The sequence below is a fragment of the Thunnus thynnus genome, chromosome 18 (assembly GCF_963924715.1).
Source record: "Thunnus thynnus chromosome 18, fThuThy2.1, whole genome shotgun sequence".
NCBI lineage: Eukaryota > Metazoa > Chordata > Actinopteri > Scombriformes > Scombridae > Thunnus > Thunnus thynnus.
In genome coordinates, this window is record NC_089534.1 from 11,789,619 (window position 1) to 11,817,315 (window position 27,697).

At 40.8% G+C, this 27,697-nt stretch overlaps 2 protein-coding genes across 8 annotated transcripts in view; both read right to left on the reverse strand.

The window, feature by feature from the left end:
- The window catches only part of LOC137169941 (mitogen-activated protein kinase-binding protein 1-like), a 25,496-nt gene extending 17,687 nt beyond the window's left edge, over positions 1 to 7,809 (reverse strand). For 3 of the 4 annotated variants that reach the window (XM_067573381.1, XM_067573382.1, XM_067573380.1), the window contains exons 1-6: positions 6,449 to 7,809; positions 4,876 to 4,967; positions 2,842 to 2,904; positions 2,674 to 2,731; positions 1,157 to 1,327; positions 464 to 601 (exon numbers count right to left, since the gene is read on the reverse strand). In XM_067573381.1, coding sequence (XP_067429482.1) covers positions 464 to 601; positions 1,157 to 1,327; positions 2,674 to 2,731; positions 2,842 to 2,904; positions 4,876 to 4,967; positions 6,449 to 6,550 — 624 coding nt within the window. In that variant the 5' untranslated portion in view covers positions 6,551 to 7,809. The other variant, XM_067573383.1, reaches the window with a different exon arrangement.
- Positions 7,810 to 8,232: 423 nt separating this feature from the next.
- magl (MAX dimerization protein MGA-like) lies at positions 8,233 to 27,262 on the reverse strand. 4 transcript variants are annotated; one of them, XM_067573376.1, is made up of 22 exons: positions 26,578 to 27,262; positions 22,950 to 24,148; positions 21,617 to 22,079; positions 21,255 to 21,351; positions 20,922 to 21,035; positions 20,662 to 20,790; positions 19,833 to 19,946; positions 19,257 to 19,659; positions 18,392 to 18,599; positions 17,923 to 18,160; positions 17,628 to 17,806; positions 17,195 to 17,408; positions 16,832 to 17,046; positions 16,032 to 16,274; positions 15,550 to 15,805; positions 14,565 to 15,223; positions 14,289 to 14,386; positions 14,109 to 14,154; positions 13,754 to 13,918; positions 11,420 to 11,531; positions 10,326 to 11,012; positions 8,233 to 10,203 (listed from the first exon to the last, which is right to left on the reverse strand). In XM_067573376.1, exons 1-22 carry the CDS (start codon positions 26,776 to 26,778, stop codon positions 9,272 to 9,274), a joined length of 6,972 nt encoding a protein of 2,323 aa, XP_067429477.1. In that variant the 5' UTR covers positions 26,779 to 27,262; the 3' UTR covers positions 8,233 to 9,271. The 4 variants fall into 4 exon arrangements, with proteins under 4 accessions (XP_067429477.1, XP_067429478.1, XP_067429480.1 ...); XM_067573377.1 differs by having other exon boundaries at positions 27,029 to 27,259; XM_067573379.1 differs by lacking the exon at positions 26,578 to 27,262 and adding an exon at positions 26,541 to 26,560.
- Positions 27,263 to 27,697: the final 435 nt, after the last annotated feature.

Consider the following 27,697-nt stretch of genomic DNA (forward strand, 5'->3'; position numbering starts at 1 on the left):
TTGGGACCCCTTCTTAAATTACACTGGAACAGAGAGTGCATAGACCATGCAGAGAGGCCTCTATGGACTTATCTGAACAGACGTCCCTATAGAGGCTCATATGAGTCTTAATCAAGCGGTATATTGTAACACTTCACTGCCTGGATATCTGGCCATGTACCCATCCATTTGTCAACATGGCTTTTCCTTTTTTTGTTATATATCTATCTATTTCTTTTCTTCATTTTCCACTATTTATTTAGTTTTATCATCATGTGGGAGTTCTTGTTCAGTGTGTTTTGTGCAGAATAAGGTGCTCTTATGTGCTAACATATTAGTCTTCCTTAAAACTAAAACCAATAAAGATATCTTTATTTTTAGATTTTAGATATCAGCATAATGTAAATCAGACTAGCACAGTGGAGAGAGACATTTCTCTAGTTCAGCAATAATAAAATATCACAGATAGACATTATTTTAATACCTTGTTGGCCTTGCAGTGATCCAGATACCAGAACTTGACATGTCTGTTCCCCGCAGTTACAAAGTAGGAGCTGTCCTCAGAGAAAGACACACCTGTCACCTTACTGGACACCTTGTTGGCAGCCACTACTACATCTTTCTGCAAGAGAACAATACAACAACAGATATGTAAAGTAAAGCAATTTATTTATGTGCTACAAAATGTCTTAAAGGCACACCTTTTTTTTTTAACCAAAGATTCACAAAAATACCTTTATTTACAATGAGATTGTTGTTTATAGCATTATACTGTAAAATCCTATTTTGCTACTGGGCATGAAACACAATTTTCTATTACTATTGATATCCAGTAAGTCTAACACACATTAATTTTACTAAGTGGGATTTTATGTATGACCCAGAAAAGGAAAAACATAAATAACAGGAAATATGCACTTGAATGTTCATTCAGGAATGTCATTTCAGTCCGCTCCCTGAGGTGTAACCTATTTTGCATCCTACTACTTGACATTGCATAGGGTTAATCAAAGAAATCTTCCTTGTTTGAAGAGTGAGTAGGAAAAAGGGAGACGCTACAGTAAACGGCTTCTAGCTTTGACCAATATGAGAAACACTATCTAGTGTTCTCGTGGTGCAACATCAGCTTTGGCAATAGGAGCTGACTGTAGGCTAAAACTTCAGAGTGAGGACATACTTTCCACGCCCAGACGTTGACCATCATGTCGTGCTGGTTTCCCACGCTGACAATGTACTTGCTGTTCGGGGAAAAGGCCACACAGGAGATGCCATATTTGTGCTTCTGGAGCTCCGCCACCTGTCTTCGTTCTGCTACGTCCCACAATCTCACCGCTGGTAGGTGGCCGCTCTGGTGAGGTGAGAGGGTTGTGGAGGGGTGGATGATTGAAAGAGGGGGACATGGAGTTAAAGGAGGGAAAAGAAGTTGGTCATTCTTGTCTCTATATGATAAAAACGTGCTATAATATGTCCCATTTTTTAGATGCACTGAAAAGAGGCTTCATACAGTAGTCACCTGTCATTCTAGGCTGCCAATCCTGCTCTCTGAGAGATTATCCTCTCTATCCTCTGACCTCTGCTCACTGCGTACAGTTTACTTGTCCTTTGACCTGCTCACATTATTCCCTCCCAGGGATCAAAAGGTCAGCAGGCTATTTGTGTAGTCTCTTATTCTAATATGACAGAACAACCTTTCAAAGGTCAGAGTTAATAGGTGACAGGAAAGGCAGCCTGAAGGACGCTGAAAATGAATTACAATCAACTAAAGACTGAGTCGCATACAAAAGAGACAGAAATGAATAAATAAAGACACGCAGAAAAAAAAAGATATGGCTGTCTGCTGTCAGCCTGTCCTTCATGCAAATTAGCCACTGTTCGGTGAATGAGTGTGTGTGAGGAGGGATGTTTCTTATCAGATCATTCACTCAGGAAAACCTTAAACTCGTCTCCTCTTTCAAGGCGTACAGGAAATGCTATATCAGAGCTGTAATGCACTCAGCTTTCATCACAGGAAGACAGCTGGTAAGAAAAACATAACAATGCTGGTTGCTGACTGTAATATTAACATTCGGTCTGTTAATTTGCTCACGTATTACTTTGCTAGTTGTGGTCTGTAATTGATTTCTCAAACTCAAATACATGCATGTTGGCAGTCTACAAAATTTGGCATCAAGTTCCTTTTTTTCCTTCCCTGCAGCAGAACAGCCTAACCTTGTCGTATTTGGTCTTTTGAACTTTGGTCTTTGCTGTCATGGCAACTACTGAGTGCTCATCCACTTACATGGAGAAGTCTTAAATCGGCTTTGATTGGCTGGGGCAGATTAAGACAGAGTGTTGTGTTGAGGAAACATAATCAACACTTGAAACTCCTTCTAATGGGCGGTAAACACTAGAAACACACATTATCATCATAAACAAACTGCCATAATGTATACTTAATCCTGCTGCAGCCTGAGGGACTCTAACAGGCTGAACACTGCAGTAAATATAAATAAATATCATCTATTGTGATCACTGATTCTACTGTTATAATTAACCTGATAAAGGCACATAAATAAAGACGTAAAAGGTGAACTGTGTTGTGTCCAGATGCAAAGAGAAATAAGACAAAATGTTCTATTTATGTGGAAAACAGGACAACTGCAGACTCAAAGAAATGATGCAGATTGACAGCGAGGAGCGAGACTGACGACTCACCTCTCCTGTGACCAAGTACCTGCCATCAGGGGAGAAGGACAGAGCCGTGATGGTCTTTCTGCGAAGATGAGACAGACAAAGAAAGACAGCTCAGTGCGATTCACGATTTAGGTCGTTTTGACAGTTTGATGTTGTTCTCTTTAAAATGCAGTTTGTGTTTCAACTCACCTTGATGTGTTAATAATGTGGTGCTGTCTGTTCTTTTTGGGGTTCAGCAAGACTACCACACACCTACACAAGAAAAAAAAACATCATCAAAACTCTCCATATGAGTTATGTTTTTCATTACGCGATTAAACCAAACAATCCACAGAAATATTTGAACTGGAACAGATATAGAAACCCATGTTTGTTATGTATAATTTGTGCTGAGGTAACAGTTTTTGTAAGTGGAAAATTTCCCTGTGATTTGCCAAATGTATTTATTTAGTCAAGGTGTTTGCAAGAAATGTAAACCCTTTTCCATAACTGAGTGGAAGACAATACAGTTTTCAAGTCAACAAATGAATCACATTTCACAGTACTGCTTAAACATTAAGCGTATTTTTGTCATTGATGCTCATACACCATGACCTTAAACACATTTAAACTCTGATATAACACAGGAATCCATACAGCTTTGCTCTAGCAGCAACAAATATGCATAAGCCTACTTTTACTAATCTCTGTTGATCTGTAATTAAACTTTATTCTGTGGCCTGTTTAAGCACTCTCAGAGGATTACAGCGAAGAAATACAACAGCACTGCACTCACCGTACCCAGGCATTCATTTAATGATATATCTATTAACTCTGAAGAACATACTGCTTGTCAACACCTAACGGACAAGGACTTAAACGCTGAAGTTAATCTGAATTACAAATGCTGCTACAAAAGGTGGGGCACATTAGGTTGAATGCCAATGAGCAGCATTTGTGAAATATATAAGCAATTGCCTTTCAAGCACCATTTTAATATATGACGACAGACAAAAACTGAAAATATGCACGACAACATATGAAAAACATTTATCAATGTCCTGTGAAAACCTTGAATCTTCAAATTTGCTGATTTTAAATGTTTCAGATAATCTGTATTTTTGTCCAACAAAGCAGAAAACAAGGCTATTTTCCTCAGGAAGATCAATAATTTAGAGATACATGGTTTCCGCAGGACAGCGCATCCTTGAGAAAATACAATATATTCTCTATTTGTGATGAAACCTAACATTACTTTGTATTAGTGTTTGCACTGAAGATTTGAATGTTTCATAGTTAAGTCTTGTTTTCATGAGTGATTCATCCACTTTTTATGTCATTATTCTTTTCCATATTTAAATAATACAGGTATAACTATATTGTTTCCTGCTAATAAAACTTGTTCTGTACATCCTGTTCAAGAGCAGCTCAGAGATCCACGCTTCAGCTGTAAAGTGAGCTGCCAGTTCTGCAGCTCAGATGCCAGGAAACTGCATTCCTGGTACCAAAGCTTGTGTAGAGACGGTAGGTGGATTGCCAGACTGTGAACAGTTTGGGAAGTATAAAGCTTCAGGACCAGATACACACGTACAAATGCCCACATACTGCATGTGCATACATGCTTGCACACAATCACACACATCCACTCCTCCTAGACACAGCAATACTGTGAACAGCCGTAATTCTCCTGTTTTTTTTTTTGTCAACCATTGACCTTCTTAGTATTAATACAGCTTTGTCAGAAGATTTCAGAGCAACACAAAAGAGGCTCAGTGCACTGTTTCTGTTACAGCCTCGAGGGACCAACTGTGCTTGTTTCTAAACTCTGCTTTCACCCCGGTGGAGCAGCAGCTCTGAAGCCTCCGAGCATCGCCACGGTACATCTACACCAACCTGCAGCCCACACGTCTCACACAGCCAGCGTCACTGTTTGCACAGACTTAATAATACTACACGACACTCTTTAAATCAGTGTATCACTGAGAGAGTCAAAGGAATCCTCCCTGAGGATAGGATAATAAAAAGCTTTGGAGTTTCTCTGATGAGAAAGCCCACAGAGCTCTCCTCCTCAGTTCCTCTGCGATAGTGCTGAGATAACACACACACACACACACAGAAATTTGCACACTGAACGTCTGCGTGAGGTAGATATGATAAGGAAGCTGGGAAACCATGGAGTGTTGATAAATCAAAGGTCAGATCTCAAGATAACGATGCAGAAATAGTCTCTCCCTTTCTTCTTACCCTGCAGGATATGCGACTAGTCCGGATCGGGGGTCGCAGGCCAGACCGCTGTTTCCTGAGGCGGTGATGCCGAGGACCTTTTCCAGAGTTACCTGTAGAGAAACAAAGCAGGGATACATCTGAAGCCACTTGATTTTTGTTCAGGATTTCATCACAGTGAGAATTGAAAGCAGAGTTACTTGACAGATACAGAACTCAAACAGCGATGTAAGAAAGCATCAACTAATCAGAGTCAGACATAGATTGGTTTGGTAACAACATGCGAAGAGGCTAAGGGTCAGCTAATGTGACCTCTTTTGTTCAAATCATTTAAGTCTCTCTCATTTTAAGACTCTTGTCACTTTTAAGACATGAAAAACAAACTCATAAGTGAAAAATAATTCCCTGGAATTTGTTGAGTCTGGGTTTTGACTGCAGCCAGTAATATGGATTTATTAGTAAGTGAGTGTATTAAAAGACGCCTGCTCAGACACTTAAAGTTTGATTTATTTAATGACTTATTTTCTATGTGTTGAGCAAATATGTGTCTTGAATAAATAAGGTTAACATGCGGTAAATGTCATGTAACAAGCTCAAAACAAAATTATATTATAAATATTATTATTATTTCATCTCGGGTAGTTATAACATGCAAGAAATGAAAAAAAAAAAACAGATGTGAAAGATCAGGTTTGACCTATCAATTACAAAGAGAAGCTGTGACAGAAGGCTTGGCAGGTCAAGTCGTCTGTCTGTCTTTGGATTAATAAAGCAGCTGTTAGTGGTACTGATTAGTCTGGAGTAACATATGAATGAGTCTGAAGCGTCCTACTAACACACATGTGATACAGTCATATAGCAATGTATAGCAACTAATAAAAAGGATCACAAATCAGACAATGTCAGGCAAGCAACCAGAGCAATTAAACTCTTGTGAGCATTCTCATATATCAGAGTTACTGTATATATTCATCTGGGTATCACTCTCTAGTAATGCACCTTTTATTAAATGGTTAATAAATAATTTACTAATGTTAACAGATCAGTTATAAGTCATTAAGAGGAACATGATTTGGGCTGCCAGGTTGTGACAAATCCCCTTTCTGTTTGGTAATAATGTAATTATAAATGTTAGTAATCCATTAATAAATGCTTAATAAGGTGTTATTTAATGGATTTTTAATAGATCTTCTGCAGCTGATGGTCAAACCAGTCAATGCACATTTTCACAACCTGGCCACCCAAACGTTGTCCTCATTACTGGCTTATAACTTGTATAAAGCTTTAGAAAATATTTTTTTAACCATTAATAAAGCCATTAGTTTCATTTTATAAAAGGTGCTTTATTAGGAAGTGGTCTCCACTATAATAACAACTTGTAGCTTAGGTACAGTTTTATTTTGTCACTTTACTTCATTACAAGCATTTTGTATGTTTCCATGTGTGTTGTTTGTATGAATTAATAATTACTGTAAACTCGTAAAATTTTACAACTGCAGCCTTCAGCATTATAGTTATTGCTGCAGGGTGCTTCTCCTTCTGTCAGGTGATTTCACCCAGGCATAACAACTACTCTAGAGTGATGCATGCATACCTTGCTGGTGAGATTTTCTTTCCTGTTCTTGTTCTGTTTGATTGATGGTGATCGCAGCAAATTCCTGATGCGACTTTTGATCGTGAACCCATCGCCAGGCATTTTTGTTTTTGGAGCCTTGTGGCACTTGCTCCGTGAACTGTGACAAGTCAACCAGCTCCAGTGAGTGTGCGCGAAGAGGCTGAAGAGCTGAATGAGCGCCTGTAATGATCCTCCCACCAACCAAACCTCCACCAGAGACAAACTACAGAGCTTTACAAAGTCGGACAGTGTTCCTGCTGCCGGGACATGTGGACGCTAATCTCTTGAGTGGGTTTTGCTGTTCTCTTCTGTCGCTCCACATCAAGCTCTGCTCCTGCAGTTCTCCTCCACTTCTGGACTGATGTGTATCTCAAAGATGCATTTTGCAAGAAAAGAAAGCTCAGCTGTTTGCTCCTGTGTGCCTGCATGACATCACTAGTTTAATCTGAACCTGCATCGGTCTTATGATTAGATCAATGAATGCTTTTGTTGCTGTAGTGCATAATTGATTTAATAGGATTAGAGAGAGAGAGACCGTGGGCAGTCCCACAGCTGAATGGATGTTTGGGTATCTTTGTTTGGCTGCTGATTGGCCGATAAAACTTAACTTGTTCTGTTAGACGAATATTTGCTTATGTTAAAGGGATTTCCGTCTTTTTACTGTTTTTGTTTTTAAATTATTGATTTATTTACTTATTGGCCATATTTATGTGTAGCTATTGATGTATTTATTTAGGCTACTTGTAGCTATAACTCAATTTAGCATATACCGCAGCCTTGTGACGTCAAGACGTTTTGCTTTATGTACAAATAATTTTCTATCACCTTTAAGTCAGGTTGTCACATTATTTAAATGAGGGCCTCATGTGCTGGATAAGCACGAGGTCATTCACACTCGACCGGCCACGTGCACCGAGCGGCCTCCTTCTCAAGGCAGACCACACCCCTTGTAATGACGTCACGCCAATCACAACCACGGCTTCGTGATGAGCAGAAGTGATGTAGGTACATTTCAAAGGGTTTATGTTGATTGGCTGTTAAATTGTAGACACATGTGGTGATAATTTGCACCAGATTAAATTAATCTAATCTAATCCGACCCTGCAACTCCTATTCTTGTAAAATGTATGTTAATTCAACTATATTAGCTTTGACGCTACAGTTAACACTTAGTTCACTATCATTCAGGCTGTGTCACTGATATACATGATGGTGGAGAAAATATTTATATTAGAATTATTTGTGTTGGTATATAAAGATTATATTCGCCCCAAACATTTTACAACATGCTTTTATGCAAATTTCTACCCATCATACTGACTCATTTATTGTAATTTAAGTATGAGTGGATGTGATCTAGTGCAAACATATTGCAGTTTCTTGCCAACACGCCTGTGTAAAGTTCAGATGATGTGACATAAAACCTTCATGAAGTGCCCCTGTTTATCCAACTTTTATTATTTTCTTGTCACACCCAAAGATTACTCATAATCAATTTCAGTGATACAAATAAATCATGTGCAGTAAAGTAACATAAAATTGCAATAATGTCAGAGTGATTGGTCTACATTTAGCTTCCATGAAGTTTCTTATCAAATTAAACATTTTAGGGATGATAGCATGTTCTAGTTTATATATGTTTTCCAGGGCATATCAGATAATTATCATTTAGGGCAGGTTACTGTGGTGTGCTGCCATGATTATGTAACTAAAACGGATTATGCTGATATGGTCTATTGAGGATAACAGTCTGTTGAATCCTATTGAAGGTTTCCATTATGAATGCATGTAGTTTTTATTCATTTTCAAGGCCATGTGAGCTTTCAATTTAACTCAAGTAACAGGACAGAAGAAAATGTATTGAAATTAAAAGCAAAATAAAATATTTACAGAAGTTATTTTCATAGATACAATATATGGCTAATAGCTTTTTATCTTGATTGCTTGTGACAGTCAACATTTAAATTATTTCAGTTGTCTGCATATGAATGAACTCACAGGAGGTTTCTACCAAAAAAAACAAAGTGCTACTACAAATTATTTTCACAAAGTCATGGAAAACAATAATTCCAAAAGAAATATGCATCAATCTAGCTCTCAATAAAAAAAACAGAGAAAACATTACATTTTAATGTGTGTATGGAGTAACGCATTGCCTGACTGTATTCAGGATACAAATATTTAACTTACACTGTAAGGCTGACATTAACATATGGGATTTACATAATCTGTTTTTTATTTGCATAAGACAGATCATTGATAAATGACTTGAATAAATCCCAATATACTGTTTCTTCTGAATGCAAAAATAATAATGTTGGCAACGTTAAAAGAAGACATCAGTTCAAAAAAAAAAAAAAAAAAAAAAAAAGGAATTTCAAAACTGATTGTGGGAGTTACCATAAATTTCATTCATACATTCAGCAGGTCAATTAATGCTTTCTCACATATTATACCAAAAACAGCCTCTCTCTCTCTCTCTATAGTATGAAATAAGTCCACTGAGTTCTGTGCCGACTTGTGCAGAAAAGAGCAGCATCAAGTATTTTACTGTGTCCTTGGTCCTCTGAATTCACACACAGGCACATTTGGTGATGCTTCTAATGACCTTCTAATGTAAATTGTGTTCACACTAATTAGAGAGCAGAAGAGAAAACCTCCTCTAAATGAGTAAGACTGTGAGGATGAAGCTTGAAGATACTGGTGCCTCGAAGAGGTGTGAGGTTTCAGTGTGAGACTAACTGAGGTCACATGACTAAAAATGTGTGCATTGGCTTTTATAGTGACGGGAAGATAAGAGGATTATTCAAACTCCAGTTCAGGTTCCAGTTCCTTCTCTATGTCTATCCAAGACCGTTTCTTGGCACTGGGGAAGTCCTTTCCTAAAGCGCCTCGGGTTAATGGCCGTGATGTGCTGATGCCTCCGAGCAAAGCGTCTGTTGCAGGGCTTTCCTTGGATTTGGTTTCAGGGCTTCTAAAATTGTGAGGGAGTCTGAAGGGGCTGTCCTCATTAGATTTAAATGAACCTCTTCCTGCTTGCATAACGTGAGGGCTCAACGACTGTGCCGACGACTTCTTTGGAGGCCTCCCTCTTCTCCGTTTGACTGCCACAGGGTTATCATCATCAACCATCCCCGTGACACACTCGGCTTGTGTCTTTATCATTTCCAAAGTCATCTTTTCAGTTTCATTCCCATTTTGACTGGTTTCTTCAACCAGAACAGATGTTTCCCTTTCACTGGCATTTGTACTGGTGTCTTCCACCACAGGACCTTTTTCGCTTTCACTAACAGAGGGAATTGGGTTCTTTCGAGGTCTGCCTCTGCGACGACGGACTACAGGAGGGCTAGAATCAGGCTTGGGCTCGGCAGAATTAGGAATCTGCTTCACACAGTTGAAACTCAAACAAGCAGTCGCCAGTGTTTTGTTCAAACCCACCACTGTGCCCCCCTCTGGGCTTTCCACAGGTTGCAGAGCCACCGATGACACAAAGATTGATTTGTTAAGGAGGGCGAGCTCAGACAGGGGGGTTTTTGCACCCGAATGCTTTGATTCAGAGTTTGAGGATTGTACAGATTTGTCTTCCTCCAAAGTGCGGCTGCTCTCTGTATCTGAAAGATGCTCAGATTCAGAAAAGCTTTGCTCTTGATTCTTGGATGAGTCCACATCAGTGTTGTCATCCTCTCCTTTCTGCTTGGCTTTCATCACCATGAGTGTATAGAAGCCTTGACCAGCTGTGAGAAGATAAAAATATATTTTATTACGACGATATAAAAATAATACATTTCAATGAAAAAGGGGTGATAAATCATTGAGGAGGAAAGGGGGTCTGACCTGACATACAGTAATAACTTACTTGGTTTCAGAGATGAGGGAAGTATGATCCTGCCGGTCTTGGAGCGGATCAGAGGAAGAGCAAGGGGTTGTGGAAGGTGGACAGGGTTTTTATTTGACTTGGGTGTTGAGGATATAGGTGGAGCTCCATCCTGGTCTGCAGTGGGCTGAGGTGGAACTGTGGCTGAGTGAGCTTGAGACTGGCACTCCATTTGAGTCTCGGGTGTGGTGACCTGGGCTGAGTCTGCAGGTGTTTCCTGAAGGCTCTCACACTTTGAGTGATGTTGACTGATTTGAGCTGAGGTCACTGGTTCACCCGGTTGATTCTCTGCCTGCAGTGGGGGTGCGGTGACCTCAGCCTGGGCTGGAGATGACACAGCTTGGGGCGGAGAATGTGACATGGGCATGCTGGTTTGGGGTGGCGCTCTGGTGGAGCTCTGTAGGTTAATCTGAAGCTGGGACATCACCGGATTTGCATTGTTTTGGGCTGGAATTGTGTGAAGGTTTTCCTGACATGGAGTTGTGTGGAAGTCGGGCTGTGAGAAGGGTGTGGGCTGGAGCTTAGACTGGTGAGTAGTGGATTGAAGAAGAGCAGCTCTGGACTGGAGTAGATGGGAAAAGTAAGGCTTCCATTTCATTGTCCTTTCTCTCACTTTCTGTCTCTCGCAGATCTCTTTCAGCTTCTTTTTAATCAGCCCCTCTGACTTCCCTAAAAAAAAAAAAAAAAGGAAACATTTCATATAACAAGTGTCAGAGAAAGCAGCATCACATGTGCAAAGTCACACTGTTATTCTGTTCATCCAGGCCTGAGCATTTTATTTATTAAATTCAACACCTGTTGCTTTTTAATGTTTAAGATTTACAAGATCATTTGGAATTGGCTGTTATTCAAAGTCACAACTGTTCCACTGCATTATTAATGATTTAAGACATCAGATCAGGTGAAGATGTACGGTAGATTTCATAGCAATCGAGTGATGATAGAGATTTTACTGGAGTAACAATTTGTACTTCAGCAGGCTTCAGCTAATTCTCTACAGCACATTTCCATTTATATATTACACAACTCAGTACGCATAAAATGCAACAACATACAGTGACACAAATTATACATACCAGACAAAAGAGAAAGTTCTTTCATGTAGACAGACTGCATCTGAATCAGCCTCCTCTTCTTCTCCTCCAGACGTTTAGAGGTCTCATTCAGAGTTTGGATTTCATTTACAGCCTGCAAACACAACATAACAGAACAGAGTGACAATGGTGACAAAGAGCTGTGAATGGATTATCTTTTCAAACTTGATCGAGTACAAATACAAAGTGGTAAAGATCTGTAGCATGATTTTCATGCATTTCTGTTCTTTTTTCTAATTGGTATTATAAAAAAATGGAATAAACTGAATTACAACTTTGATATGTATATTGGACGTTCAACTCTTCCCATTGGAGAGCATTTGTTTAAGCTGTTTCTACTACTACTATCAGTGCAACATACTTCAATTAGCCAGTTACACAGTTATGAGTGTATTTTTGAATAACTACTATTAACTAAGCATCTTCAATTGACTAAAATGACATTTTTATGTGTGTAGGCTAAAAGTAAGTATAGAAGATTTGCAAGTTTGCACTTACAGTATGTGCAGCTGCAACCACAGGTTTATTTAAAGTGGTAAATCAAACTTGGCTAAAAAAATATTGAGAGGTTTAATGCAGGATTAAATGTAAACTAATCAACTTGCAGTGGCAGAGCTGCACTGTTCTAAATCATCTACCCTTTCTTTGATAGTGACTGCAGTGGTTTATTTCTGGCTAGAGGGTGTCCTGGTTTATGTCACAGTCCTAACACTGCCTACAGTACTCAGGGTTTTCCCTGGAATTTTTTGTGGCAAAGGCTGGAGAACGTGCGTTGTGCGGTGTACAGTTTGTGCTTTAGAGTGTTGTGCGCTTAAGTGAAAAAAAAATTACGATTTGACAAACAAAAGTGTCCATATGGATTTAAATTTTATACCAAGATGGAACAAAAAGATGAAAAAAATGTAGGCCTGTGATGATATGCTACATTCCAATTCAACACTATCACGATACTTGGTGAGAATCGATTCAGAATCGATTCTCAATTTAAAACCGATTCTTGATTGAATGAAAAGGGGGCTCCATTTACAGTCACTTGCTCTAGTATATTGGGAGGAGTCCTGCACAGATCCAATTTTGCAACCCTGCACCCGCAAAGCTCAGTACCGAAACCGTCTCGTTACCCACAATTATCTCCTTGTCAAATCCAGACCTGCATGGACCCGTAAATATAAGAGCCACAATGCGACCCGACCTAAACACATAGGCTACACAGTCACTCACCTTAAAGTGCTTTATTTTTCCTTATTGCGCAATCATAATCTTTGTCTTTGCAGCGGTTTCTCTCTCACACACACACTTAACAATGATTGCATACTAATGTTATAATGACTGCTAACTTGTATGCCTTATAACAGTAACAGTAATCCACTGACCACTTCACAATAAAAGGGTGTAGGCGAGAACTGATTGGACTTGATGATAGGCTGTTAGCTGATTTAGATGTTAAAAATACTGCAAATTATTTTCATTTCTGACTTCTCTCATTTTTTGTTCTCACCTGCTACCTGCCCGCAATTAGTTCATTTTTACCCGTGCCCGTGAATTTATACAATTATATTTTTTACCCGTTTTTGCGGGTACCCGACCTGGTACAGGACTCTGATACTGGGTGCCAAACCTTTCACTGGTGTCCTTATCCCACTGAAATACAATATGAAACATAACTGGCAGATAAGACAAATGGTCAACTGCATTAATTAATGAATGAATTAATTTGAAAGCATCTTACAGTCTCCTGCCTGTATGAGAATAACAAAATGAGTGGGAGGTGGAGTTGCTCTGCTGTGTTGTTATTAACGTTGTGTCTCCAGCAGTGGAGAGCAGCCTCGTTGTTGCACCGTTAGCTCTGGGGAAAGACATCGCTGTACAACACGCTGAGCGGCTGCAGGGTTTTTGAGGTGAAAGAGACTGAGCGCCGAGTTATTGCCTTGTTTAATGCTGCAGTGTGTGTTGGTCAGCCTGTCTCGTTTGTTACTGATAGAGTCCGCTGCTCCGCTCCGCTAACGTTAGTCTCTGAGTGACGGCGTAGAAAGTTCACTGCCCTCGCAGTTGAGTTACATCTTTTTCGTTCCATCACATGTCAGAATTTTCCATAAAGGTAGCAGCCAGTAATAATAATAATAATAATAATAATAATAATAATAATAATAATAATAATAATGATGATGCCTTTCAGTTAGATAGGCAGGGAAAACCCCTGGCACTGCTTACAGATAATTTCATTTAGTAGGTAAAGTTTTCTTGCAGTTCACGGCCTGTCACAACTGAATACAAGGATAAACTTCTCCACATGGTTAGACAAGATATGGAACTGACCAATGAAAGAAGGCGCAGTCTGGGGGCTCTGGGATCACTGTCAAGTATAATCTGCAGTTTATCGAAGAGGATCCGCTGTTCAGAGCGTCTTTGCCTTTCGAGCACCGTGTGGTTCTTTCGCCTCTTTTTGTCACCAGACGCATCGTGTTCATTGTCCATTTGATCCTGCAATGGAGAGACAATGGAGGTGATAAGCAATAACAGTAATAATACCTTATATTCTCAGAAATACTGTTTAACAGGCAACCAAACAGACTTGGAGACAATATTGGATATGTTAGTTATTATTTCATTGATTTAAGTGTATGGCTGGTGCATGAGAAAATGTGGCTCAAACGGCTGAACTAGGTCGAACCTGGATGTTGAGTTCCTTCGCTGATCCTAAATCATCGCTGGAATCTCTGAGGGTAGAAGAAGAATAAAGAAAACTTTGAGAGCCAAATTCAAATTGTAATATTACTCATTCAGGAGCAGAACACCTGCGAATATTCACATACATCCTTTATTCACAAGGACACTTATACACATGTATTACCGTGACTCCCGTAATGCCCTGCTGGCAGCTTTCTTCATTTTGGCGATGGCCATACTTTGTCTCACTTCTTCTACAGTCTCAATGTCCACCGTCTCATCCTGAAGAAAACCAGAATTCAGTGTGCGGTTTTTAAAGCTGTATTAATGACTACAGTAGCAACAATCAACAGGATTTGATATACTGATTTTTTTTTGTAGTCTATGAAAGTCACATTTTTATCTTTCTATCTTATACAGAAACAAATGTTACAGAAAAATCTTCTCTCTCTACACTTACTTCATCTTCATCACCGTCTCCACAGTAGTCCGAGGAGTCGGAACTTAGGTCTTCTGAAGCAATATCCATGTTTGACTCGACTTCCCTCGCCACCAGCCGGCTGTTGGCTTCATCTGATGGCATCCTCTCATCACACATCAGCTCTGGGGCTGTGACAGGCTCCACTGATCTGCTACTTGATAGGTCTTTAGCTCCATTAAAGGTGTCCAAACCAAGCCAATTCTTGATTTTTGAGTGGTCGAATGTAAACAAAGAATCTTTTTGTGGCTGGGCTTTACCAATGCTATCCATGTTTGTAGTGTTTCCAGCTTCTGACTGTTGTGTTAAAGCTCCATCAGCTCCGGGCTTTGGGAGTTGAATGAGAGTAAAGCCCCCAGGTAGGGTGATCCCTGGTAGGTTCGGGCCTCTCGTACTCTGGTTGGCTGGTGGACAGATCCTGAATGAGTAGGTCCCACTCTGTCCCAGGAAACTGGGGGTTTTCAGAGAGGGGGACACGGTGAGAGAGACAGGCGAGGATGTGGAGCTGTTCTGGAAGGGGTTGACCGTGCTGCGTTGGCCTGATGCAAATATCTGGACAGGGTTGATGGTTGAGGAGTTTTGTGATTGCTGAGGCAAGATGATGGATCCCTTTTTCCAAGAGTCTGGCTGTGATAATTGAACTGAGGAAATAAAACAATACAGGACAAGGTGATGAAACAAAGAAATAATAATTATCCAGATTCAACATACCAGCTTGATTATTATATCTCAAAATATTAAAAGAAAGTGAGACAAATCCTGAGAAACAGCAAAACTTAAAAATGCTTCCTTACACTCTCTTATATTGTGAATTAGAGCTTTCAAATTAAATTTCAAAAGTCTCCAGTAGCTGCAGGTGTGAGTCTATGACGGGGTGTTCTCTAGTAGTTTTCTTTTCCCTCTGGGAAGCAATCAGTTTAAAACTATGTGCTTGTCCTGTGGTCCAGGAAAAGAGAAACAAACTCACCTGGTGGTTGTGATGGCGTCTTCAGATCAGTGGTTTTTCTTGCAGTGATAATCGGAGGGACTACTGTGCCAGCAGCCTTTATGTGCAGAGCACCGGGAGCGTTGTGTGCAGTATCTGGTTTCTGAGAGATTTTACGAGAGACGTCACTGGAAGCATGGAGTCGGCCTGTGACGTACGCTGCAAGGCGATTGGCTGGATGAAGAGATCCCATGCCTCCCAGCAACAGTCTGGCCTGATTGTAGGATTTGCCATTTACCTGTTCAAGTTAGAGGAAATATATAGCTTACAAGCCTGTTCAAAGTATTTGGATTTCTGCAGATTGCATTTTTACTACTGTCACAAAAGAGGAATTTGCAGGTAAATTACTTTTTTCAAATACATTATCAATGCTCTCAGTAATGCATTGCCAAGTGAAGGTTCCCACCCCGAGTAAAACAATATTTTTAAGTGTTGTAGATAAACAGCATTTCCTTGAGGCTAACCTGTATAAGTCCAAATGCCTGGCAGCCAGCAGGTTTGGTCCTGGCTCTCAGTCTGCCAGCAGGTAACACTCCACTCAGAAACGGTGTGACTCCAAACTGCATCTCTTGCTCATCAGTTTGGCCCTCGTCCTCCTCTGCATCCATTTCCCCATGGAAGCTTTTATTGGCATTCTTTTCTTCATCGCTGGCATCAAATTCGTCCTCGTCATTATCGCTGGATTTTTCCGGTTTACTGATGTGTACCTGGGAGAAAGTGTAGTGTTGAATTGCAGAAAATTTCATCACGGGGTTAACTGGGAAGAAATGTGTACAACATTTCTTCAACTACAACTCCTGGCACCCTTCACTTCTTTGCACTATTTGCATCCTGTTTACAGTTAACAAAAACAAGTTTCACCTGTAAATAGTCATTCCTTGTGTATATTTCTTAAGACTGTTGTGTTGTTATTTTTGTGTAAGTATGTTGAGAGCTACTAAACTGGAGTCAAATTCCTTGTATGGTACTTGGCCAATAAAAATGATTCTGAAAATAAACAGCAGTGAAATAAATGGCAAGAGAAAGCAGAGAAGGACAGACTGCAACAGTCCATCAGCAGGACCTGCACCTTCCCGCTCCATTCAGGGCTTAAATGCATTTAATATTTTCCTATAAAATGTTTATAAACACTTGGAGCGATCACTGGGAGCTCGCAATATACAGATGTCACTTATATTATTCTTGGCCTTGTACATAAATAAACAGAAAGTGATTTTACGGATTCATCACTGCTACATGGATGCAGTATTCCGCAGAGACCTACCCTGTAGGTGACAATGGAGCCGCTGGGCTTCTGCATGAAGATCTTGGTGATCGGGCGGATGTGGTATGGTCCTATGCAGAAACGCTGAGACAGTTTATTCTGATTCATGCGTCGACATAGAGCTTCCAGGACCATTTTGCGGTCCTTGTCCCACTGACACGCTGACTGGATCTCTATTTGCTTCCTTGCTTGTGTTTCATTTGATGCTGTCTTTCCTGCCAGGGGACATGAGGCGTTATTGTTTATGTATAGAAACAAAAGCATCTTCAATATCATACAGTCAGATACGTCATACAGCCAACAAAGGATTCAAGGATTTAATTTTCATAGGTCAGTGAAGCACACACTTCTTTAGTTCCTCACCTGCTTTTTCAACAGTCAGTATAGTTCTGTGGTACTTTTTCGGCAGGTTGTCAGTTGTCTTCTGCGGTTTCGTTGCAGTGATTGGTGGATCAGGGATCTTGGGCTCTATGGTGAGTTCAGGAGGAGGCTTGCTGTTGAACTCTCTCACACGTGCGCACGTCAGTTTGCTCTCCAAGTATTTGTACACCGGATCCTTATCCTCTTCTCGGATCGGCTGTGATAATAAGTTTTTTTAAACTGTCATGTAAATCACCAGTCTAGCATTCAAACTCCCAAAACGGGATAAAAATGAAGACACATGAAGATTTTTTATATTTAATACACATATTTCATGTTCTAGTAACTATAAGCATTTGTTGCATGAGTGTTATACAAATAAAACAAGTGTAAAAGCTTGAATTAAACCCCAAAAGGAGAGAGATTCTGTATTTACCACTTGAGTCGAATAAAGTGCACTGTTGCGTTTCAAGACCTTCAAAGGGAATGAATACACAGGAGAACTTTTGGGGGTGAAGATGGGCTCTGGATCCACATCAAGAATGTTGGAGTTCCACAGTTTACTGGAATGGGAGCCTGGGCGAGGCTGGACCTCATACTCCATGTTAGTCATAGCTGGGAAGAGATAAAAGCACGTCATCAATACATGTGGGCAAGTGAGGATTGTGACCAACCTAGGCAGTAAATAAAAGCAATTATCTCATAATTTTAATGACAATTAATGATCTTACAGTAAACAGGCTGGATCTCTTGTTCACTCTCCTGCGTTGTCGACTGCTTGGTGATTTTGCGCTTAAAACAGGCACAGCCAAACATGCATTCAGGCCGCCGGCAGTGGACAGGACCTCTGTTGGGATTCTGGAGACTGGAACAAACACAGCCCAGTCTGCAGAACTCCTGGCCACATTCAGATCCTGCAACTTTGTGCTTCGGATACCGAGGTACCTTAGGAACCTGACTGGACAGCGTCTGATTAAAATGGAAGCAGAGCAGCGACTCGTTAAAACAATTTTCAAAGCATTTTCTTCATGTCACATGCCAGTGTGGGTGTGTGTGTGCTGTCTATTAGCCAAACATTGTTCTCAACACCCCCTCATTCATTGATTTATATTTTGCATAATAAAAGCCCATCCTCAATATCAAATGACATTGTACACAAAGACACACACACAGACTACACTTGTACAGTATGTTGCATACCTGTTTTGTCAGCATTACAGACAGAGCCAATGACAATCTGTCTTCAGTAAGCTGTGTTCTCTCAAGGCCCTGATTCAAGGCTCCAATCTCCATCTGCAACAGTCTGAGCTGGACCTTGGAGAGGCCTGAAGGTCTGTGTGTCATCCCTAGGCTCTGCCCATAGGTCACCGCTAGTTTCTGGTTGACCCCTGGTTGGTATGTAGACAATCTAAAACAGGAAGAACTCAGCAAATTAGTGTTGCTCAGTTTAATCTGCCTAAAAATAAAAGTATAAATTCAGGGGAAAGCAACCTACGTCTAAACATGCCCCACCAATCTTGTGTTTTGGTCTGAAGAAAGCATGTTTACATGTTTACTCTCCCTTTTAAATAAAGATATGTGCTGCTTTTGAAAGGTGGAGTTCTCTAAAATCTGAAAAACACTTTTTCTGGTACTGATTTGGCAACATTTATATTGTGCAAGTCAGTGACAAGATGTACGTCCGTGTTCTAAATGTCCTGCAATCACTGACATCAAGACCGCATTAAATTATGATACAAGTGACCCAAATGAGACATTAGCTCTGGTGTAACCATTTACCCTTACAGAGCTCTGAGGAAAGGAAATACAGATCCACAACCAGCATACTTATAAATCAACAAAACAAAGTGGCAAGTTTCCCTTTTCTTTAGCTACTGAATCTCTATTTTATTAGCCAATAAATATTTATCATGTTAATATGCTTTGTAATTAATACATTACATTCATTACATTGATTTAAAGGACTTATAGGTTTCCTAAAAAAAGGATTAAAAGAAAAATGTTGAGAAATGTGTCAAACAAAAAAAGCTGAGACCCTACAAATAAAGCCAAATTACATCCTTACCTCTGTGAATCAGAACTAGCGTTTGCACCAACTACTGGCACAGGTCCAGGCGGTGAATGTGAAGGTGTAGACCGCTGTGTGGACTGGGCTCCTGCTTGAACAGGCGTTGCAGGTCTGGCCAGGGGAGGAGCTGGTGAGGTCAGGGCAGAGTAGAGGAGGGGTTTGTGGGAAAGGGGACATGGCCTGTTGGCGCCCACTGGGACTTTGGAGGCAGAGTTTCGATGCTTCAGTGCGCTGTCCAGGGTTTTTACATAGCTGGAGCTTTTAGCAGGCAGTTGATAGGCCACAGAGCCCTCAGGGTTTGTGGAGAAGGCAGCAGCACGCTCACTGATTTGCTGAGCTTCGCTCTCCAAGTACTCATCCAACATGTTGCTGCAGAAGGCAGATAGGTTCTTTTGTGATCCTTTTGAGAGGGAGAATAGAGAGATTAATTAATCAATGAGGAATAATGAATCAAACACAAGCATATTCAGTTTGTTTCAGTTCAGTTAATCTTTTGGTAATTAGAATGACTAGACTAATCCCATTGCATGATGAAAGGGACACTGCAGCTACAACAAGAAGGGCAAACCTCACCATCACAGTTAGAAGGAGATGTTTCTTTGCTTTTAATAAACTTGTTTCTCCATCCCTTTATTTTCGTCATGTCACTTGTCTTTCCTGTCCGGGACATGAAAGGTAATCCTTCATCTGTGAAGGAAACATGCTGCATTAGCTTTCAGAGCAAGTCTGTATCAGCACTCTTATATTCAGTGCTTCACAATGTTGTGTTAAGTACTACACAAGGAATACAGATGGACTAAAAACTTCATGAAGAATCTTGAAAAAGTATCAACTGGGCAACAGAACTCAACAGTAATTGCTGCCCAGTGAGATTTGGACCACTATCATCCACTTGCCATGGCTCTGTTGAGTCTGTTTCTCTTGCGTTTATTTTAAAACAACTCTGTATCATCACTTTCCCTCAGTGTAAAAATCTCTGCCCTGAAGAAAAACAATGCCCCTGTCACATTAACCTACTCTGGCAAAAGTGGTGAATAAAACAAATCCTTATTTTACTTGAATATCTCCCAAACACACCATCAAACATCTGAAATCATCTGTGGGTGAAGAACTGGGTGCATTCTCATAATTATTTTAATCACAATGGTTTAATTCCAATAACAATTTAGTCATCTACATTTCCCCAGCTGCTCAGACTACCAGAAACTACGATCGCAAAGTAACATCTTGGTTTTTTTTCCCCTTCGTTCTCTTATTAAGACAACAATGTCAAAAGTTAAGATGATGTATAACTGGGACTTAAAAGATAACATTCGTCAAAGCACAGCTAGTAAAGCAGCCCAGTACAAGAATGTACGTTAAATCAAGCACGCATGAACTGTCAGAGATCAGTCTAACTTACTGCCAGGACACACAGCTGTGGCATCATTGCCTTGTTCTGGTGGGTGCGGGGGAGGAAGTGGCAGATGAACCCCCAGATAATGCAGATCAATGGACTTAGTGGGGTCTAGGGAGCTCAACTTCAAACCCACTAGAAAATGGACAAAAGGTAGACAAGAGAACAATATTCACACTTTAATATTTATGCACTACTCAACCACTGGGCTATTATATACATATATGTGTGTGTGTGTGTGTGTGTGTGTGTGTGTGAGAACTCACCCTCCTTCAGCACAGGATGGATAACCTGTCTATGTTTGAGAACTTTGAGGTCATGTAGCACGATAGCCTCCAAGCAGGCTATCTTCTCTTCATCAGTCTCTGGAATCATCTTTTCTGAAATACCACAATGTTTACAAAGGATCAAATACATGACATCTCATTCAATATTGGGTGAATAAATCAACAACAACAACAACTTTTTAGGTTAAATTCAATTTTTTCTATTTTTTTTTCAAACATCCAAAATAATTTCAATAAAATTGCTTCTTTGCATGCAGTGCAAAAAAAATATTTGTTATGCAGGTTAATCAAATCAGACCTCAGATTTCCTACCTGTTTGTTTAAACTGCACTGGGGTTGTTAAGGGAACTGGAGATACTGATGATGAGGTATTGGCTGGCTTGTCCCTGACATGAATTTCAAGGGCTTCCTGTGACACAAAAGCAGTGAACAGTAGAGTATAAATACTTAAAGAACTTCTACTACTGCGCTAACTGCAGTGCCTCCATAATCATCATCCAAAATACGTCAAATGCCATTTTAGGAAATCTGTATTGCTTCAGCAAAAACTCAACCCACTTCTCTGAAATTACGTAGAACACCGGAGGAGGCACCACATCTTGATACAATAAAAAACAAATCCTTTGAAAACATGCTGATATGTGCAGAACATTCTTGTAATTGTAGAGTTTTACCTTTGAGGCGAATGACACAAACAGCAGGCCCTCTACATCATCGAGCTCTGGTTGCATAGCGACCGTCAATGATGGACTGTGGACTACCGTGGGGGAGGCAGCTGTAGCTTTCCACTCTTTTCCCCGGGAATTTGCCCAACGTCTGTTGATCCTCTTCCTCCTCTTGCGGTACCCAGGTGATGATCCTGGGGTAGACGTTGAGGATGCAGGAGTCAAGGATTCTGCTTTAGGGGTTACTGTGGTGCATTTCTGCGTGTTAAGGGTTACACTGACGCGGCGGTTTTCCTCCTTGGGTTCCACGGGTGAACTTTTTTGGACAAGCACAAGCTCGCCAAGGGCATGTCTACCTCTTCCATATCGGGCATATTCATCCTTCCTGGAAGGGGTAAACATTATGGGCTTCAAGACCAGTCTGGTGTCTTTCTCATTAGGGAGTGAAGCAGGAGTGTTGTGTGTCTTTGTGCTGTGAGACAGTAAAAATGGGTTTAGTTGATGAATTCAAAATATATAAAAGAGAAACTAAAAGAAACAATATTATTTTTGATGTGGCAATCAAATTTGAAGCTTATTTTAGCTGTCGTACTGTTTAACAAACCGCCCATTTCCCAATATATGTCCATATACCTGTATATATAAATACTACATTTGAGTTGTAACATGCTTACTGTATTATTTTCAGTTTTACATGAGACGTTTTTACATGAGGGTCTACTTAGGACCAGTGTACTTACTGGACTGTATCATCTGTAATAAATAAGTTTTTCCTGTTATTTTGTCCACCTCTGTTTATTTAATTTCCTTTAAGTTACCAGGAGCCAGAATTTATCCTAAAATCAGGTTAAATGCAGAGACATGCCACATTTTTTTTCAATTAAATGATCAGATTAGGATTATTTCAATGACTGTTTTAATCAAATTGGACACAGTAATGGATGGATGTTTTTTTTTTTAATCAGTTATTAATGCAGTTACATTTACTGTAATACACTCATCTCCAGGGTGCAACATTTATGTTTTTGTCTAATGGCCAAATTGCTAGCGAATGTTCAAATTTTACCAGCCACTCAATAGATTACCATTGTTTTTTTGGCTGGTGAGTGAAGCAAATCTACCAGCCACTTGCATATTTTAGCAGCATTTGGCTGGTGGCTGGTGCTAATTTTGTGCCCTGCTTATCACAGAAAAACAAATATATGCATGATGAACAAATATGCTTCCAAAAGTCCCATGTAGTCACGTGTCACATGTAAAATAATTATCAGTGTGAATGAACCAGATATCAGAGTGAACTAATCAAATGTGAAACTAAAAAAAAAACAAAAAAACCCCTTACCTCAGATCCACAGCCTCCTCTTTGCTTTCACTGGGTTCAGCAGGTTTTAAAACAGGGGGCTGAGTGTCCGTCTTCACAGGTTGAGTCTCTGTAGTGACTCTGTTCAGGCGGGAGTTGTTCCCGTCCTCTCTGAAGCCCTTTGCAAATGGATTATGATTAATTTTCAGCTGTGTGATCCGAAAGTTCTGATAAGTCGTCACAGCCATAAATTCAGTTTGCGGAAACGTAAAGGTCATGCTTTCTGGTCCCATAACCACCGGCTTGTCAGGTGTGGGTGCGTCCCCATCCGGGACGGGCAACACATGTAGCCTTGGAATGTAACGATGCATGGAGTGTAGGATTATATGACCCTCCTGGTCTTGGGAATTATTGGTCAGTTTGAGTTTGTAGAAGGACACCAGCCCACCCATCCAATCCGAGCCTCGACAGGGTGAGTAATGATGGCAAAATGCCCGGATCAGACCCTGGGACTGGTGTTCTGCTGGTCCAGTGACCTCCCATTTGGATGTGCTCCAGCGGTACTTGTACCGGTCCGATGGAACTATGGACAGGACTAGGGTGTAAAGTCGGTCAGGATCTAGACCAGCCAGGCGATATCGACAGTATGGGAACATCCGACGCCCCGGTTTAGTGAGAATCATCTCGGTTCCACAGCTGTTAAACTGCTTCCACACACTGTTATTCTCCAGAGTGACACTGACACCTTTGAAGGTCAGCACAGCAGGAGAGTCATTTTCCAGGTCTGGACTGCCAAATGTGGTAGATGGCAATGCAGACAACAATGGTAGTGATTCTGATATGTTGACAAGGCTTGTCCCTGTGTATGCTAGAGAGTCTGAAGCTGATGCTATCTGTGAGGTAGCTGGGCTTGTTTCAACAATCCCTTCTAAGGTAGTAGGTGATGTTACAGCAGGCTTAGCTGGGCTAGCTTCAGCAGGTGAAGAGAGAGCCGAGCTGCAGTCGTTACTTGCCATGGAGACAGCTTTATTCTCAATCACTGTCTCACTACTGAGACTAGGTCTCACAGTGGTTGGAAAAGGAGGAGTTGGAGAGAGGACGATAGTAGGAGGACCCGAGGAGGGGACGTTAGTCAAGCTCCCCTCCATATCCTCCACTGCATGTGGGTCCTTCATGGATGTGACTTCAGAGTCTGTAGCAGGCATCACCAGCTGCTGTGCTCGTCCCACTTCATTTGATACCTAACAGAAAATGACACCACAATAATAATAATAATGTTATTTATGAAGTATAACACTGTTCAGAGCTACAACATACATTAAAGACATAATGAACTATAGAGAAGTGATTAAATCAGACAGAAAATAATAATGAAAGCCAAAAACAATAATAGCCACAAACGATGCATCAAGAAATGTAAACAATTAGAGAAATCAGCCAATCAATACAACCCAAAATGCCCAGTTCTACTGTATAAAGACTGAAAAACAGTGGAACTCTGGCATTACTATTTACAGAACCATTCAGATATGAACTCACATAGCAAAAATTGAAAAATGTATATTTGATTATATTCAGATTATTTTCCTTTCAAATAAGCATTTAAAACAGGCTAAATACACTCTTTGCAACACTTCACAGAGCTACTGAGTGCAGGCTGATTTACCACTAGCTGCAGAATCAGCGGTTTTGCACTATTACGTGCGACAAATGACAACGCTAGGATGTGTGTGGACCGCTGAAAAAACATGATCACCCAAAACTTCAGCTTATAACCACATTTTCTGTGCCACCAAGTGAGGAGATGAAATGACTATAATCAACATCAAAACAGCAGCATTTCTTACACCATACAAAATTAAAGAACATCCATCCACTGGTTTCTCAGGTCGCTGGCTGGGTGAATGTTTTTTGAGCCATAGAGCCCCTGGACCAAATTTCATCATGTCGAATCTGCATAATTCATAGATTTGCTCTGTGCATTCGTGTCCAGCAGGAATTCCAATAAGAATAAAATCATTGCAGAGCATTTTTAGGATAGGCAGTACCCTCCTGAAAAATAAATTAGCTACTAATGGAGAAATTATAATTTATTTAAAACCTCAGGCCATAAGTGGTCCTTTGATAAGCTAATGGTGACTTGTTTTACAGTGTAAGTGTGTGTAAAACATGTATTTATAAACTATATCTAATGTAACAAGACCTATAAAAAGGCATGCGTTCTCTGTGGGATTATGCAGGAAGTTGAGGAAGCTTAAATATTTCTCAAAATTGACTCTTAAGGGTTTTAAATTCCTTCTCATTAGTGACACACGTGGCCGTTAAGTGAGCTGCAGTCAACAGCCTTCTGCTCGCGCGTGTGCTCACCCAGCGACTCGAGATTATTGCAGGTGACGTCTTTTTTCCTCCCTTACACTTCTCATAATAACATAAAAGATCTCTAACGCTGTGTTTCACACCATGTCAAGAGCGGGTGACTTGTCATTGTGGTGGTGTTTGTGAAATGTGTTGTGGTCGAAGGAAGTAGCTAGCCGTCTCATAAGCTGGAGAGCTAATATCTGTAGCGTGTTTCTAGCCGGAGAGCGCCATTTTTGTTCTGTTGTGTTGTTGTGTCATTATGCAAATTGTTTGTTGACATTAGCAGGGGAGAGGCAAGGCACTCGTGAGTGTGCGAAAATGCCGCCACCTTTGGATTTTTGCGGAAAATCCGGCCCGGGTTCTTCACATAGAAATCAGTCCACCGGCTGTTACAGACAAGTGAGAAAGTTGGGGAAGGTCTCATTTTTTTTACGTTACATTACAATCCGTTCACTCGTTGACAATAAAAAACAATTAATACATGTAAATTGCTTCACAATTCTTCCATATAGACCCTTTAAGAGTCGCATGTTTGTTTTTGTGATGTCACGTCATTATGTGCAGTAATTGAGTACATAAAACAATAAAATACATAACATGTTGAATGGAATCTGGACTTAAGTTTAATACACCAAAACTGAGTCACCAGGGGGAAAAGTAGAAATAAAGATAAAAATAAACAACACCTCCAATACCCTCAGCTTGCACCTTTAAAAACCATCATTGTATGACTAATACTATATATAACAAATGGCACAAATGAGGCTGAGACGTGTGAGTTTTTTTTTTAAAGTTGAAAATATGATTAATCTTGTCAGTCTGGGAAAAGTGGACTTTGGCTGGACATGGCTGAAATGCCCCGGACAGGCCTGTATTTTAAGTATGTAAAAGACACAGAAACACGGACCGTTGGTTAAATCGTTTATACCTGAGAAACCCACATGAAGTCATCTCCGTCAACGGCACAGTGCAAGCCAGAAAGGCCTGTTTTCTTGTTGTCCTGCCACCCCCCCTCCTCCTCCTCCCTCCAAGTCAATTTACTAATCACACCAATACACGGATGCAGCAGTCTAAAGGTGTTAATCGGCTGAGCGCGTGCATCAAATGAGTTATTACCGGCATATTTATCACTTAAATCCCGAAACTGCTCCCCGTGTAACTATTTCTCCTCCATAAAAAAACATAAGAGGCAACGATAAGAATTCAAGTTGTTTGATAACAGCTCTTTCTTCCTCACGCGCCGCAGAGAGGAAGGCCGCCCGCTCCAACACTTACCAAGTTGGAAAAGTTGCAGGTTTCACTGACGCCTCACCTTTACGCCGTCGGTTGGAGCAGTGTAATAATAACGTTCACGGTAAAACTCCCAACTGTTGCTCGTCGTCGTCGCCGTCGGAAGGGCCTCGGTGAATCCCTCGAACATAAACGTAAACTGGCAAATGGAGGCCGAGAGCCACGCCAGTGTGTGCTCGCATCGACCGACCCCGAGCGTGCACGCAGTGGAGCCAAAGCGCATGCACACACAATATCACCCCCTCTCTTCAATGGCGCGTGATTCCCGGGAAGCGGGAGTCCACCATCCCCGCAGATTTTTTTTTTTTTTGCCTCCTCCTCCGCTTGTTCCCACCTCGAGCCCAGTCCGCGCGCGCCGGTAAGGACAACTCTCACCAAGTTTGCGCGAAAATATGTTTCGGATTTGCAACGCTGACAGAGCAGAGAGCCGACACTTCCTCCTTCTCTTTTGTATTTCCTTCACTTCTTCTTACCTTTTCGATCACATTTCCATTCTCACCCGTTCTCACACATACACACACACACATATACACACACACACACTCACACACACACTCCTCTGTCCCTCTGTCGTCGCACACTCACTCACACATACACACACTCACACACACATCCGTGCTTTCGGGCTGTGACGTAACACGTTCTCCATGGCGGTAGGGCTCCAGTAGCCAATGCGCAAGCTCCCTGCGGAGGATTTCACCGGCCAGTTGTTTCACCATGGTGTCAATGTCCTGTAAATGTGGCTAAATACACTGGCCATGAAAAAAAAACTTATTTTAGAGGCATGGGATAATTAGTGCAATGTCATTAAAAAATATTCTTCGCGACAAAATGTCAACATGTGTCTCCTGAGTAGCACTTGTGATCTTTCTACAGACACACGCCGCAAAGTAACACTGGCTTTGTTTCTTTGAGAAAATGGCGGCGTGACGTTGCAGGGGAAATAATTGCCCAAATAAAACTTTTTCAGAGCGGTGGATGAACTAAATAACATATAGGACGAGTCAGTTATACATGAATGTTATTCTTCCGCCATGTGCCAAAATTTGTTACAGAGAGCACATTAATTAGTTGCGTGTGTTGGACATTGTAGCTCCGGCTAGTTAGTATGTTGCATTTAGTCATTTAATCTCACAGACAAA